Source organism: Mercenaria mercenaria, chromosome 6 (genome assembly GCF_021730395.1).
Source record: "Mercenaria mercenaria strain notata chromosome 6, MADL_Memer_1, whole genome shotgun sequence".
Classification (NCBI taxonomy): Eukaryota; Metazoa; Mollusca; class Bivalvia; order Venerida; family Veneridae; genus Mercenaria; species Mercenaria mercenaria.
In genome coordinates this window covers 13807592-13822992 of record NC_069366.1, presented here as the reverse complement: position 1 = coordinate 13822992, position 15401 = coordinate 13807592, and the positions used below count along the sequence as shown (strand labels likewise).

At 36.1% G+C, this 15401-nt stretch overlaps 1 protein-coding gene across 1 annotated transcript; it reads right to left on the bottom strand.

Annotated features, from left to right (window-relative positions):
* Window positions 1-5171: 5171 nt before the first annotated feature.
* LOC128557979 (uncharacterized) lies at window positions 5172-6386 on the bottom strand. The gene is made up of 2 exons (XM_053546677.1): window positions 6080-6386; window positions 5172-5842 (listed from the first exon to the last, which is right to left on the bottom strand). The coding sequence occupies exons 1-2, from the start codon at window positions 6384-6386 to the stop codon at window positions 5172-5174; spliced, it is 978 nt and encodes a 325-aa protein (XP_053402652.1).
* Between the last annotated feature and the right edge of the window lie 9015 nt (window positions 6387-15401).

The window sequence follows — 15401 nt, the reverse complement described above, 5'->3', positions numbered from 1 at the left end:
TGACATGCATGTAGCAATTTCATAATGAACTAATAACATGACAGAATTCGTCATGGAAAATTAGATCATACACCACCATTACAATTTGGATGTCATTTTTAGCTGATTTTGCAGTTTGTGTGTTTGACTGAAAATATTTTTCTTGCATCAAATATGACCCCCACTTTTCTTTTGATTTTTATTCGGCACTGACAATATCCTTCAAGAAAATGTAAGTTGCAGACATTTTAAATGGGTGCTGATATGTGCTGCGGCCATTGTAAATATATGTCAGTTTTATATAGAATAAAAAAATGTTGATGTCTTGTAACCTATGGATAAATTCCGTTTTCCGGTATTAGGCACCAATAAATACCCGTTTCCGGTTTTACGATGAGGTGGTATCGGCCATTACGCTAGTGTTTAGTATTATTCTTTTTCAAGGTTTACTAATGAACAAAGAAAATGTATAAAAGTATTGCAGATTATCGTAAACTATCCTTTTAATTAAGACGCAGGAAAAATATCTCCCGTGAAAGTTTACTTTTATTTTGAAATCTTATCTTTTATTGTACAACGCCGCTTCCGATAGCTTGTGTCAAGTTATTTGAACTTTTCAAGGTAACAAATTATTTGTACAAGGATTTTGTTGTCGAGTATAGCATATCAAACGTTGCTAAATTATATATGTATGTTATGATTATTGTATGTTTGTTATTGTTTTTCAATGTCGTATCATTCATATTCTAAAATTTGCAATTGTTATTGTATATGTCGTTATTCTTATTGTATGTTCGATATTCTTATGGTAAAAGTCATTATTGTTATTCTGTATTTCGTTATTGTTATTTTATCTTTGATATTATTACTCAATGTCGTGTCATTCATAGTCTTAGTCTTACCATTCAATGTCCAAAACCGTTTACCTATTGGCCCATTCTTATTAAACGTTCTTTAGTTACTTAGCGGAAACTGTTTTCATTCTCAAAGTCACTGAGACCTTGAACTTTAACATACTGACCCTAAAACAATAGGGATCATCAAATGTCCAAAGAAGACGTTTCTATGTAGTTTTGTAGTTGTCTCATAGAAGTAGGTGACTTTTTTGTTGCAGAGACTGTATGGTGATATTTTGAGCACGAGGTGCAAGTTACATTGCAAACAGCAGTTAGCTGCTTCTGGATTTTTCCCATCTTCCGCGCACGGTGTGCACAAGTACTCAAACACTGTGTATGAGCCATGTATTGTGCCCAGACTGCCCCTCTCTGCCATTTACTAGTTCGTCTCAAAACACAGCTGCAAATACATGGTTATCGTAGGACTTGATAGATGCTGGGTTTTGCTAAGGAATACACTTCAACAGAGAATATATTTTGTAGAACGAAACTCTTTAAAACATCTACGAGATTTCTAATGCATCTTATGGAAATACTTCAATGGACAACATTGCCTTCAGAATTACAGTGCTATGACAAACACATTCAAACTGTATTCAGTCGGTTTGTGTTTTATCATTTGATATTATTTTTGGATGATTAAACCTTTTCATGATATGCTGCACCATTTCAATAAAGTCATGAATCGGTCGGTTTAATGTGGGACCTTGCGACACATTTGACCGTGGTGAAATAAATCTTATTGGCTGATTATGACAAATGCATGAGAGCTTCTTTCACAGAAAAGCTCCAAATATGGCAATAGAAACATTTCATTTTTTTCCGAAATTTTGACAATTTCTGTCAATTTTAGGGTGGGCGTCGTCTTCGGCGACTGTAAATTGCAGATTTAACCATGAAAAAATCTATGTCTGAACTCGGCCCAACAAACTGAGATTGCATGATAACATTGTTTACATACTAGATTGATCATGATAGAAGAATATTAATGTCCTTAACCACTGCAGTTTATAGAGAGAGCGAGGGAAATATTTGTTCAATGTTAAGGGGACGCATACTTTGAAATTAGAAAAAAGTGGGTGGGGTATGATAAAATTTACCTGCAAAAAAGTACAAGGTTTTGGTACATGAAATGGATACTGTTTCAACTGTTATAAGTACACAAAGGATTGCTCACTAAAATAAAAATGAGAAAAACTGAAACAAGAAAGTTATTGTTGAATTACATAAGACTTATTTTGTACATTCAAAGTCAACAATTAATACTTTTTTGTGCGAAAATAATAGTGCTTCACCCTGTCCAAACATTTATCAATCTCCTACAGATTCTAATTTTAAAAAAAAAAAGTGAAATATGTTCACTGTCTTGCTTTTCATTTTGCATATGTAAGCTAAAACACATTATTTAGTTTGTATACAAAGTAGTGCATAAGAAAAGATACGGTGGTCAAGGAATGCCACATTCCAAAACTAAAAGAGAATATTCCCCTTAATACATTAAACGTTTATCGTTACAGAAGTCGAGTGGCTTACAATAAGGGCCTAGAAATGTTGCCATTATTAATTCATGAACTACAATGCACTTAAATATCAAAACACATTCAACAAACTTTTGAAAATGTATTGTCTTAAAAATCCCTAAAATAAGGTATGAAATTTGGTTGAGAGGTCCAATCAATGTGTATATGTGCAAAAGTAACATTCTAATCTTGTTCACAAAACTTACTAGTAGTCAAGGCTAGGAGCCTGGATCACTTTTTTTGAGTAAAAATCCGAATCAGTCACGCGTGACTTAAGCGTACCAGGGATATTGATTTTCTAGTATTTGCAGACGACGAATTACGTAGGTCAGGATTCTTTCAGGGTGATTCATAATATACAAGTTCAAACATGTTTACCTCTGTTTATTGCTAAGTACAGTAGATTGGGTATTTCATCTTATTGTTCACTTAAATATTCAAATCATTATTGCCGGGGAATCAAACGGGCGATATTTTTACACCAACGTAACGTTCCATTTCCTGTATTACTTTTATGTTAAACTTGATCACGTACACTAGGTTTATCTTAAAATCCCATGTTATTTATAGTCACCAATTTTGTAAAATCCAGTATCAGTTAAAGCAACAGCTCAGGTAGCCCTACAAGCGTTGAACGTCTATTTCCGTAATCTAGCCTTTTACACTATATTTGCCATTTAATGTTTTACCTTATATAATTTGATGTCTCACAATATACAACACATATTGGGATTCTTTCACTTAAACATGTTCTTATCGATCAATCAATTAAATCATAATATTGCAAAAAAAAAAAGAAAGTATTTACAGTTAAGAACATTAAACACTGTAACAACTTTTAGCTAAAGCGTATAACATTAATAGCCATAAACCATTCATTCAATGAAACATTACCTGTCCTGCTTTATACCATCAGTCATCCCCCCATTAAAAAGTAAACAGTAGACGCTATAACATTTCGTTCAGGGCTATTTGAGGTCGGTATCAGTTTAAACAGATCAGTTTATCAAAGGTTGTTAACAACTTCGGTGATATAAACTTGAAATTCTAAAAGTACTATGAAAATACAGTACAGAAATGAATCGTGCGAAATGGTTTAAGTGGTATTAATGACACGCGTCGTGGTGTATTTCAAATGATCATCGAAGCAAGTACAGACATGTTTACATCTGTCATCCAATCATTAGCGCGATTACGCATGATTTTGATAAGCTACCTTAGCATTTTATCATTTTAACGCAGTCCATTGACGGATACACTTCTATAAATCGCAGTTCTTAAAGAAGACATCAAGCGGAAAGTGTTAAATCAGGTAAGGGTCCTATGATTTTATTTAAACAGACGGTAGTTTATGTGTAAGGTTTAAGGTTAAAACTAACTGACACAATTGTCACATGGCCAGTTTTTCAACGCTTAAGTCAGCACGTGAATATATTTACAACGCTTAAGTCAGCACATGAATAACGGGGCTCGGCAAAAGTTAAACCTTCGATTGGGTTTTTCTACTTTGAGCGGTGTCAGCAATGGCTTATCTTTCTATTGTTATTTTAAACCTGGGGCATAGGTGGTTTAAGAAAAGATGAAGGCAGAATATTTAGACATGGATTTAAATTTCCAGCATGAAGTTAAAGCAGAAATGTTGAGGAGGGAGGGAATGATACGGGACTGAGCAAACCCTTTCGTTATGTACGACGATTTTGACTTTTGGATAGATTTCGATTCAGTAAAGCTAGTATTAGAGATGTTTTACTTTATAAAAAAATTAAACCAACGGCGACTCCGACGCCGATGCCGACGCCGATGCTGGGGCGAGTGCAAAAGCTCTATTTTTATTCGAAAAGTCGAGCTAAAAATGTAACAGATTCAACTCTTCAGTTTTAACTTTGCTAAATTTGCTACGTTTGTACACGTTTCAAAATATACGTGTTTGCATAAATATATAAGTGCGCAAAAATATGTAGTTGAACATACATATATGGATAAGCACGTCTACATATATACGTCTCATTTCAATCACATGTGGATTTTGAAATTCAGTGGAGTTTGAGTACCTATACTATTAATTTAAATTTACAAATGCATTCCTAATTACAAGTGCATATTGCACGTGTTTTGTACATGGAAGGTGGAACATTTAAGAATAATGAAAACAATAAGACAGTGAGCAAACATAGGAATGCTTGTAGTCTTACCTTGAATTAAATTCACCTTTTCCCAGCAAATATTTTTTTTTTCATTCATAAGACGGGCGCTAGTGCTTTTATGTTTAATGCGTCTTTGTATTTTTCTATGATTTCTATGAGAATTTCTTTTTCGGAAGTAGTAAATCACCAAAGTAACACGTTTTATATATGTAAAAATACAGCGAAACGGTCTGATGACTGTATCTACATGTTCATAGTGTGTGACCAAGGCTTAGCTAATACATCGCAAATATACCCGCCGAGTATTAGTAAAAATCCGTTAGAAAACAAGGTTGAGCGATGGCTGAACTAACACTGGTTTGAGCCTTTCTTAGTGCTAGAGTTGAAAAACTGGCCAACACTGTGTGGTATTTGTACAGCCGATAACGACTGAACTTTTATATGGTAATGGCACGTGTCGGATTATGACTGAGGGTATGAAATGTAAAAAGACGGAATAGTTTGACAGTTTTATTTACATATTAACAGTGGTTAATTACAGATTTATTTACATATTACAGTGATATTCTCACAAGAAAATATAAAGCTATTTATGCAGTTTAACGTTAAATTCACTCAATGTCATGGTACATCTATTCTATGTCACTGGCTTTCACCCAGCTATTAAACTTTTTGGGATAATATTTCCATTTCACAAAATACTGTTTATTATGTCCTTTGCCTTTCGTTTTAATGATTTTATCAATTTTAAAAGTCTGTTCGGGGTCATAGTTCATTTTTTGCAGTTCAGATTCATAAAATGTTCCTTTAATTTCCTCGTCTTGTAAATCACGGAGTCTGTAGATCGGTAAAGTTCCTCGGTGATATCTCTTGTGAATTATGTAGATCTCGCCCGTGTAAGTTTCGTCATAAGCGCGCGTAAAAGCATTTCGCAGATGACTGATTCTCACATAATTCCCGACTTTGAATTTGAATGGTTTGAGTTTTGTGTCTTGTTTTGGACGTGATCCATTCTGGGCGAAGTAGGTGGCCAGTCGCACTTCCTCCTGGTTTGTGTCTGTTACCTCTGATGGTGACATTCCTATCGTTCTGTGATACGTATGATCGTAACTGTTTGCTATATCTTGTAAGACAGGCAAATAGGAATAACTGTCTTTGTGGGTGAAATATCGGTACAGTTTACTTTTGATGGTTAAAATGGCTCTTTCAGATGTGGAAGCTTTCGTCTCATTCTGCGTTGGAAAGTACTTGACATCATATTCACGCATCAGTGACTGGACTTTATTTGCTCTAAATTCCTGACCTGTATAATAGAAAACCAAAGTGAGGCATGACAAATGAATCAAATTTAAGTTACATTTTATTCGCTACTTGAGATTAAATGATAATTTAAAGCTATAGGTGCAAATTGTACAATGATTATACAATTGAGTGAAACGTTACTGTATACGATATAAGTGGTGTACTAATTGATCATAAATAAAGATAAACTAGCGCGAAGCGAAATAAAATTACTATACATTGTGTAAACTGAACCTGCCTTTGTCTGTGATGAGCTTTGCTGGAGATATTGTTGTGAAGATATCTTTAAACGCCTTGGCCACCTCGTCACCCGTTTTCGATTTTAACGGCCGTAACCACACGTACTTGGAAAACGTGTCAATGACCAGAAGGATATACTTGTAGCCATCGTTTAACTTGGCAAACTTCACCATATCGATCAAGTCCGCCATCCATAAGTCGTCTTTCCCTGAGCTAATGACATGGTTTCTTTTAAACCGTCTTCTCACTGGTTTATGAAGACTGTACGCTTCCTTGTTATGTAAGAATTTCCGTATTCTGTGCATTCCAATGTCATATTTTCCCTCCTTCTTGATCACTTTATATAGTTTCTGTGGTCCCGCAAAACTACCCGATATCTAGGATCAAAGTATATCGAATTTAGATAATCCTCCCATGGTGCCATGTCTTTACAGTTCAATGTTCAAACAAGAAATGACTGAACAGTACAGTGTCGTGTATTTTTATTCTGAATCCTCACTGGCCGTGTCTTCTTCGCTGTCATCTTCGCTTTCATTTTCGTCCTTCGACTCGAATAAGTCCTCAAAAGCTTTTTTGTTTTTCTTCAAAACCCTCTTTGCGGCTGATGTCAAACTGACCCCTTTACTGCGCAAATCGTTAATTTCTTGCACAATTTTATGATGGGTAGCATTGGTCAATAATGGAAACCAGTATATTTCAAGCAAAGATTGGTATCTTTGGAGAAAGTTTTTTTCTCTGTAGGGCTGCACACGCTCGCTGGCCATTTCTTCCGCATCATCTTCATTTTCACCATTGTCCATGAATTGGTCGTATAGCTTGTTGAACTTATCTTTGCTACCACATTGAGCAAGATGCCATAAATGTTGATAACCCACGTTATCTTCGACATCATCATCCATAATTTCCTCATCAATTTTAGCCCTTTTAGCTTGGGGTTCCTTATTTTCTGGACACCAACCGCTTTTCACGTGCCTCTGAACATCGTGCCCCGAATCAAACAGCAGTCCACAATCGTCACAAGCCTGCCCTTTATCAGCCATAGTGTTTTCTTGCTCGAAGTGAACACTTTGAAATCCAACAGATGAATGATCGGAATCTCGAATATTACCCTCTTTTATAGATTCGCAAAGAGATGTTTCAACATGATTGGTTAATTCAGCTCGGTTTTGACTTTCTGGTATCTGATTGGTCAGATCAGTTTTGGGCCCTGTATGTGTGATGTCTCTCCATGCCATGTCGTTCTTCAATCGGTCTTTTTCGCACGTAAAGGGTTTCAAGTCCACGAGCAAATACCCGTAAGGATGTTTAGTCGCTTTTGTGAAGGCTTTTAGGAAGTAATCGGTGTTACCAGGGTACATTTGTCGAGCTAATGTCATCACTGACTGCTGATCTACTGGGTTGTTAAACAGAATTAGATAATGACAATTCCTCCGTTGAGTCGGATCCTTGTTTCCGAACAGATTCTGGTTGATAGAAATCACTGATAACGATCTGTGATGGGACCCTTCGGTGAACAAATCGGTAATGCGTTTATCCTTCCCAGCTTCTGAGTACAAATCGTCAAGAATAAGTAAATTATTGATCCTGTGATCAAAGAAATCGTCGTCCTCTAAATCCGTTGGAATGCCTTGAACAAATTCCACTCTTGGAAACACTGTCCTCTGAATTACCGAATATAGTGGTTGCCATCTTTTGTAAAGCCATACGATTCTTTGTATTGTTGGTTGAATCCTAAAAGTATGGTTCTGCAACAAATTCTTGACAAAAGTGGTCTTCCCGCATGCTGAAATGCAGTTAAAATCGCATTTAGGTCTAATAAAAACATAAAATCTATAATTACATTTTTCATTCAATTTGATAATCATTTGGAATTCATTATATTAATCAAAACATACCTGTTGGACCTGAAATCATCATGGTAAAGGGGTGTTGGAGACCTATCGTGTGTATTCTGCTCAAAGGATCCTCTTGTAATGGCAGTGCCCCATGCTGCTTTTGCTGCTGCATGGTATATTCTTGCTGTTGATGTTGCTGCTGGGTATATTCTTGCTGCTGCTGCTGCAGGGTATATTCTTGCTGCTTTTGCTGCTGCTGCTGCTGCTGGGTATATTCTTGCTGCTTTTGCTGCTGCTGGGTATATTCTTGCTGCTTTTGCTGCTGCTGCTGCTGCAGGGTATATTCTTGCTGCTTTTGCTGCTGCTGCTGCTGCTGCTGCTGGGTATATTCTTGCTGCTTTTGCTGCTGCTGGGTATATTCTTGCTGCTTTTGCTGCTGCTGCTGCTGCTGCTGGGTATATTCTTGCTGCTTTTGCTGCTGCTGCTGCTGCTGCTGCTGCTGCTGGGTATATTCTTGCTGCTTTTGCTGCTGCAGCTGCTGGGTATATTCTTGCTGCTTTTGCTGCTGCTGCTGCTGTTGCTTCTGAGCCGGATTTTCCATCAACATAGAATGTTTATTTCTCATGTGTCTTTTCAAGTCCTGTGTCCACACGTAACTTTTATTGCACAACATGCAATGGTTTGCCATTTTCTTTCGATGTTCAATCCTCGGTGTCTAGCAAATGAATGACGTAAAGCTTAAATTCTATGTATTTATATCAATCTATACAAAAATTGACCTACTAAAATACGTCTTTACAATACAGATGACCAATCAACGATAGCTACATTCAATGAACGACCAATCATTTTGATTTACCACAGCCAATTATATGACTAGGCTGTGCTATGACTTCTAATATAAGCGAATACTAGCTATACAACTTTCATTTTACTCCAGGCCGAGAAAGAGAGAAGGCACATTGATACTGGCTAACGTTTGATCTCCACAGAGTTTACAGTGAGTGTTTTTTGTCAGTCTCGCCTGACTTTATCTTAGTCTCGCCTGACATTTTCTTAGTCTCGCCTGGCTATCAACCTTCAAATAAGCTGAACTTTGTGATTTAAAATTAGCCAATCAGTTTACACCATAACTCATTGTGATATACAAGTGAGGGAATTATATATATTTTGTATTATACTTTCAGACTTCAAACAGTTAAGATGGTGTACCAATGCGACGTTTGTGGGGACACATTTGCAAAACTGGGCCAATTACTCCAACATAGGAGGACTCAAAACCACTGGTTTATGTGTCCTAGTTGCAAGAAGTCATTCACTCGAAAGGCAAACTTGGAAAGGCATCAACAGAAACATGCCGATGAAAATAACCACCACTGTCCAGAGTGTCTGAGAGTGTTTACAAGAAAAGATTACTTGGATGAACATTTTTTACAGCATGAAAATCAGAGTGGTGGTGGTGCAAAAAGGAATCATTCTGATGAAGAGAGTGACCATATCGGTCATAAACGACAAAAGCTAACGCAAAAGGATAATGCAGTGGAATTTTACAGTATGGAGAAGATAAATGAGAAAAGAATTGAAAAGTACAACACAACGGCGTCCTACTATAACATTAAAATAAAGGACTTAGAAGTGAGAGATTTGCCGAGCATATTGAAAGCACTGAAAGTGCTCTTCCATTCTATTCTCGCCAGAGTGACGGAAAACATACCAGCCAACGATCACGTTAGGGTATCTATGGACAATCCCGAACTGGACTATCCAGTTGTACTACCGTTCATGCCCAGATCATCTCTAACAGTGGATAGACTTCTGTCAGAAATAGAAAGAGTGCTGCAATCGTATGAACAGTTTGTGGTTGATGAGACATTTGGCATCGAACTCGTCCATGTTGCAAACGTATCAGGATCAGGATACAAAATGAAACCAACGGTTGACATTACAAATATGTTGGAAAAAAAGACAAGCATAATTCAAATAAAAAATCGAGATAAACTATGTTGTGCGCGAGCATTAGCCACAGCCATTGCTCGCGTTGAAAAACACCCAATGTGGAATAGCATACGACTGGGACGCAAGATTCAATGTGAGCTAGCAATAAATCTTCACCAAAAAGCCGACGTGCCAGTTGGACCATGTGGAGTAGATGAAATTAAAAGGTTTCAAGCTTCTCTTCTTAACTATCAAATTCATGTGGTGTCGAAAGCCCACTTCAACGCCATCGTGTATCAAGGTCCAGAGGGTGGCATTCCCATATACTTGTACAATCATGACGAGCATTTTGACGTCATAACTTCAATGACGGGGTTTCTCAACAGAAATTACTTCTGCAAGACATGTAAAAAAGGATACCAACACAAAGAACGGCATACCTGCAATAACCCTTGTCATTTTTGCCGAAAACTTCACAAGGATAATACGGAAGACTGGAAGTGTTGTGAAAAGTGTAATTGTAAATTTGTAAATCAAACTTGCTTTGACTTACATAAAAATAAGACAGAAAATGGAAAATCTACGTGTGAGCTTTATTATCGGTGCATGGACTGTTATCAACTGATAAATCGGTCGCTACATAAAAAAATACATATTTGCGGTGAACACTATTGCAATACCTGCAAGGACTATGTGACAGATGACCATTTATGCTATATGCAACCAGTTGAACAAGATGAAACCACAACTGAGGAGAAAACAAAACATAAAAAACAAACAAAATACGTTTTCTTTGATTTCGAATGCACTCAGGATAAGCGTCTGGAATGTGTAAATGGTTATCTCCCGGGTGTCAAAGGTACATGTGTAAACTGTAAAAAGTCATGGTGTGGTTCAATGGAGCATATACCGAATTTATGTGTGGCACATAAGGTTTGTAACGTATGCATGTCCCGTGATGTTACTGGTTCATCTGAATGTTCAAATTGTGGTCCTAATGAAAGGATATTCTCAGGTGTCAGTACGACCGAACAATTTTGCAAGTGGTTATTTACAGCCGAAAACAAGGGTGCTACAGTTATTTGCCACAATTTCAAAGGCTATGACAGTTATCCGATCATGAAATTCTTGTATGATAATGCCATTCTGCCCGAGGTAATCACAACAGGATCTAAATACATGTCTATTATGGTATCTCTTTTCAAAATCAGATTTATAGATTCATTAAACTTCATTCCCATGGCCTTGGGTGAAATGCCAAAAGCATTTGGGGAAACTGAAATAGCCAAAGGGTACTTTCCGCATCTGTTTAATACAACAGAAAATCAATCAAAAGAACTTAATCATTTGCCTGACATAAAGTATTATAACCCCGATAGTATGAAACCAGAGGCACATAAAAAGTTTCTGGAATGGTACAAGGCGAATATGCGAAGACCCTTCTCACTGCAGGCAGAACTTTTACGTTATTGTCAGTCTGATGTGGATATCCTTCGAAAATGTTGTCTTAAATTTAGGACACTTTTCAAAGACCTTACCAAAAATGATAAAAATGATGGAATAGATCCTTTTGAGAAATGCATCACCATTGCGTCAGCTTGCAATCTTGTCTATAGGACGCTTTTCCTAGACCATGAAATTATTGGCATCATCCCAGCTCATGGTTACAGACCTGAGGCCAAACAATCAGTAATGGCCTATCAGTGGCTTTCTTATCTAGCATCTGAAAGACATGTTTATATACAACATGGTAGAAATCAGGGAGAAAAGCAAATAGGGCCTTACAAAGTCGATGGATATTATGAAACGAATGATGGAAAAAAAGTTGTTCTTGAGTTTCATGGTGATTTTTGGCATGGTTGTCCCACATGTTTTTCTAAAAGTACCATAAATCCCGTCAATGGACTATCAATGGCTGAATTATATAATACTACCATTGAAAAACAAAAATACCTTGAAACAGAAGACTATATTTACGAATGCATCTGGGAATGTAAATTCAAAACACTGTTGAAAGAAAACCCTAGTACGAGAGAATACATTGATTCTTTAGAATATGTGTTACCGCTAGAACCAAGAGATGCATTTCATGGAGGACGCACAGAAGCATTTAAAATGTACGCAGAGTCCACGGAAGAAAATTGCATAAAATACTTTGACGTTACCTCCCTTTATCCTTATATTAATAAAACAGGAAAAATACCCCTGGGGCATCCAAGGATCATCACAGAAAACTTCATTGATATAAGCAATTATGAAGGTTTAATAAAATGTAAGATTTTGCCTCCAAGGAAATTGTATACGCCTGTTTTGCCTACAAAATGTAATGGCAAACTGATGTTCAGCCTATGTCGCACTTGCAGTGAAACGTATGAAAATGGCATATGTCAGCACACTGCTAATGACAGAGCAATATTAGGAACTTGGGTCACCGATGAGGTGAAAATGGCTTTATCTCAGGGTTATAAGTTATTAAAAGTTTATGAAGTTTGGCATTTTGATGAAATGGCTCAATACGACCCCCGTACTAAAACAGGTGGCCTTTTTACGGAGTACGTGAACACATTCCTGAAGGTCAAACAAGAAGCCAGTGGTTGGCCAGACTGGTGTAAAACAGAATCAGACAAGCAGAAATATATTCAAGAGTATTTTGATAGGGAAGGAATAATGTTAGAGTATAATAAAATTGAGGACAATCCTGGTTTGAGACTGTTGGCCAAAATTATTTTGAACTCGTTCTGGGGGAAGTTCGGCCAAAGATCTAATCTGACGCAAACAACCTATATTGATGATCCAGTTCAGTTCGTAGATATGATGGCATCAGACCAGCAAGAAATAAAAAATGTTCGTTTTATAAACGACGAAGCTGTGCAGATTGACTGGGCTTATACCAGCGATTTCATAGAAACTTCAAGCCGAACTAATGTAATTGTTGCTGCATATACCACAGCACAAGCGCGTTTAAAGTTGTATAGTTATTTGCAACCATTAGGAGATAGAGTTCTGTATTGTGAAACTGATTCTGTTGTGTTCACCTCTTCGAAGGGGCAATGGGAACCCCCTTTAGGTGATTTCCTGGGAGATTTAACTGATGAAGTTCCTAACAATCAAATAACTAAATTTGTTACAGGAGGGCCTAAGAACTATGCTTACTGTTTAGAAAAACCAAACAAAAAGGGTCAATCCTCTATTTGTAAAGTACGGGGCATCACTCTCAATTTTAAAAATTCTTTGGATATTAATTTTAATACATTAAAACAAATGGTTACTGGCCAGCCACGAAACGCATGCCTTAAGGTAATAGATACAAATAAGATTACCAGGAATCAAGATACATGCAATATCATCACCACAACTGAAACGAAAGACTACAAAATTGTCTTTGATAAGAGAGTAATTTCTCAAAATTTCAGCTCTTTCCCTTATGGATATTAGATATGAAAAAAAACAACAATTAAAGCAATATGTTTTATCATGTGTTGTAGAGAAATGAATGAATGTTATATTATGTACATGTATTATTGTCTTTTTGTATTGTATGTCCTTTTGATTTATGTTATTGATATGAATAAATAAAATACGTAAACTATAACAAGTGTTGCTTTTCCTAAACCCTATATCTAACTTATTCAAATATTTATTGTATAAATGGCCTCCGGCCCATATAGAATGAAATAATTCATTTAACATAATTGCAATTCATGGTCATTTATCATACGTAAATGTATATTATTCATTGCATATTCATATTTATCACCTACATACTCTTTAATGTTCTTAACTGTAAATACTTTCTCTTTTTTTTTTTTGCAATATTATGATTTAATTGATTGATCGATAAGAATATGTTTAAGTGAAAGAATCCCAATATGTGTTGTATATTGTGAGACATCAAATTATATAAGGTAAAACATTAAATGGCAAATATAGTGTAAAAGGCTAGATTACGGAAATAGACGTTCAACGCTTGTAGGGCTACCTGAGCTGTTGCTTTAACTAATATAGGATTTTACAAAATTGGTGACTATAAATAACATGGGATTTTAAGATAAACCTAGTGTACGTGATCAAGTTTAACATAAAAGTAAAACAGGAAGTGGAACGTTACGTTGGTGTAAAAATATCGCCCGTTTGATTCCCCGGCAATAATGATTTGAATATTTAAGTGAACAATAAGATGAAATACCCAATCTACTGTACTTAGCAAATAAACAGAGGTAAACATGTTTGAACTTGTGTATTATGAATCACCCTGAAAGAATCCTGACCGTACGTAATGCGTCGTCTGCAAATGCTAGAAAATCAATACCCCTGGTACGCTTAAGTCACGCGTGACTGATTCGGATTTTTACTCAAAAAAAGTGATCCAGGCTCCTAGCCTTGACTACTCTTACTAATGCACAGCAGGAATGTCAATGATCAAAACTGGACGAATATACAGTTATCCTCACTTTAATGTCATTTATAATTTGTCCTTGAATTCTCCACCATACTTTTCATAACTCTGTTTGCACGAGTTGCACGAGAATGCTGTCATTCACGTAAAAAACGGGGTCAGATAAGTTGTAAATGCAGTATCATCTAAACGTAATTATTGGATTATGCAGTTCAAGATAAACTTTATCTCATAACGTAATGAGCAAGTATAATGTTGTAACAACAACTATACTTACACTGATGTAAATAGCAGTCGGTTTATAAGTGACTTTATTGATTCATTTTGTGTTTTGTTATTGTTGTCAAAAAGTATAACGGAAGTGTCTTCACAACTGAAGCGGAAACCAGTTTGATGCGCAAAGTAGTCCACTGTAAGTAATATTTTTTGATAAATGTCCACAGAAATTAATAATTTTCTAATATTAAAGACGAATATCTGAAAAGGATTCATTATTTGGTAAGAAATTATAATCATCGACATGTTTTTTTTTTAAAAATCATACACGTGCTGACACCTAAGTTGTCTCCCGTTGTTTATTAGAGTTACCTTTCGTCCGACGCAGTAATACTTTTTGCAGTGAATCGCTGAGAAGTCGTGGGAAAATTATAAACCATGTAAAAAAAACTAAAATTAACCACCTTTTCAAGATGAATTTCAAGTGATCGACATTATGCATTTAACCCACCTGACCTGTGTAGCATCTTAGATATCTGTTCTAAGGTATTCATTGTGTAGAATGTCATGTTATGCCCTTGCAATGCTAATCCCACTCTGATTTTTTTGTTTACATTTTTTATCAATGAGAAATATGGCGTCCATCCCGAGCTGAAATGACGTGGCGTTAAATTTTTACATGTTTAAGCAAACCTGGTGTGTTAGAAAGAAAATTTCATCCCTTCAACATTATTTGTAACACTGTTATTGTAAAAGACCTGTTTTTTCCTTATACAAAAGCTTAATATTTTGTGTTGAATGTACTTTCTCAAAGACCTCTGTTTTCCTATTAGTACATTCATAGTACCACATCCTTATCCACCAAGTACTGAATATTACAGGTGTCCATCAGTATTATATCAGTTTAGGAATATGTTTTTTATCTTCCCACCATCGAT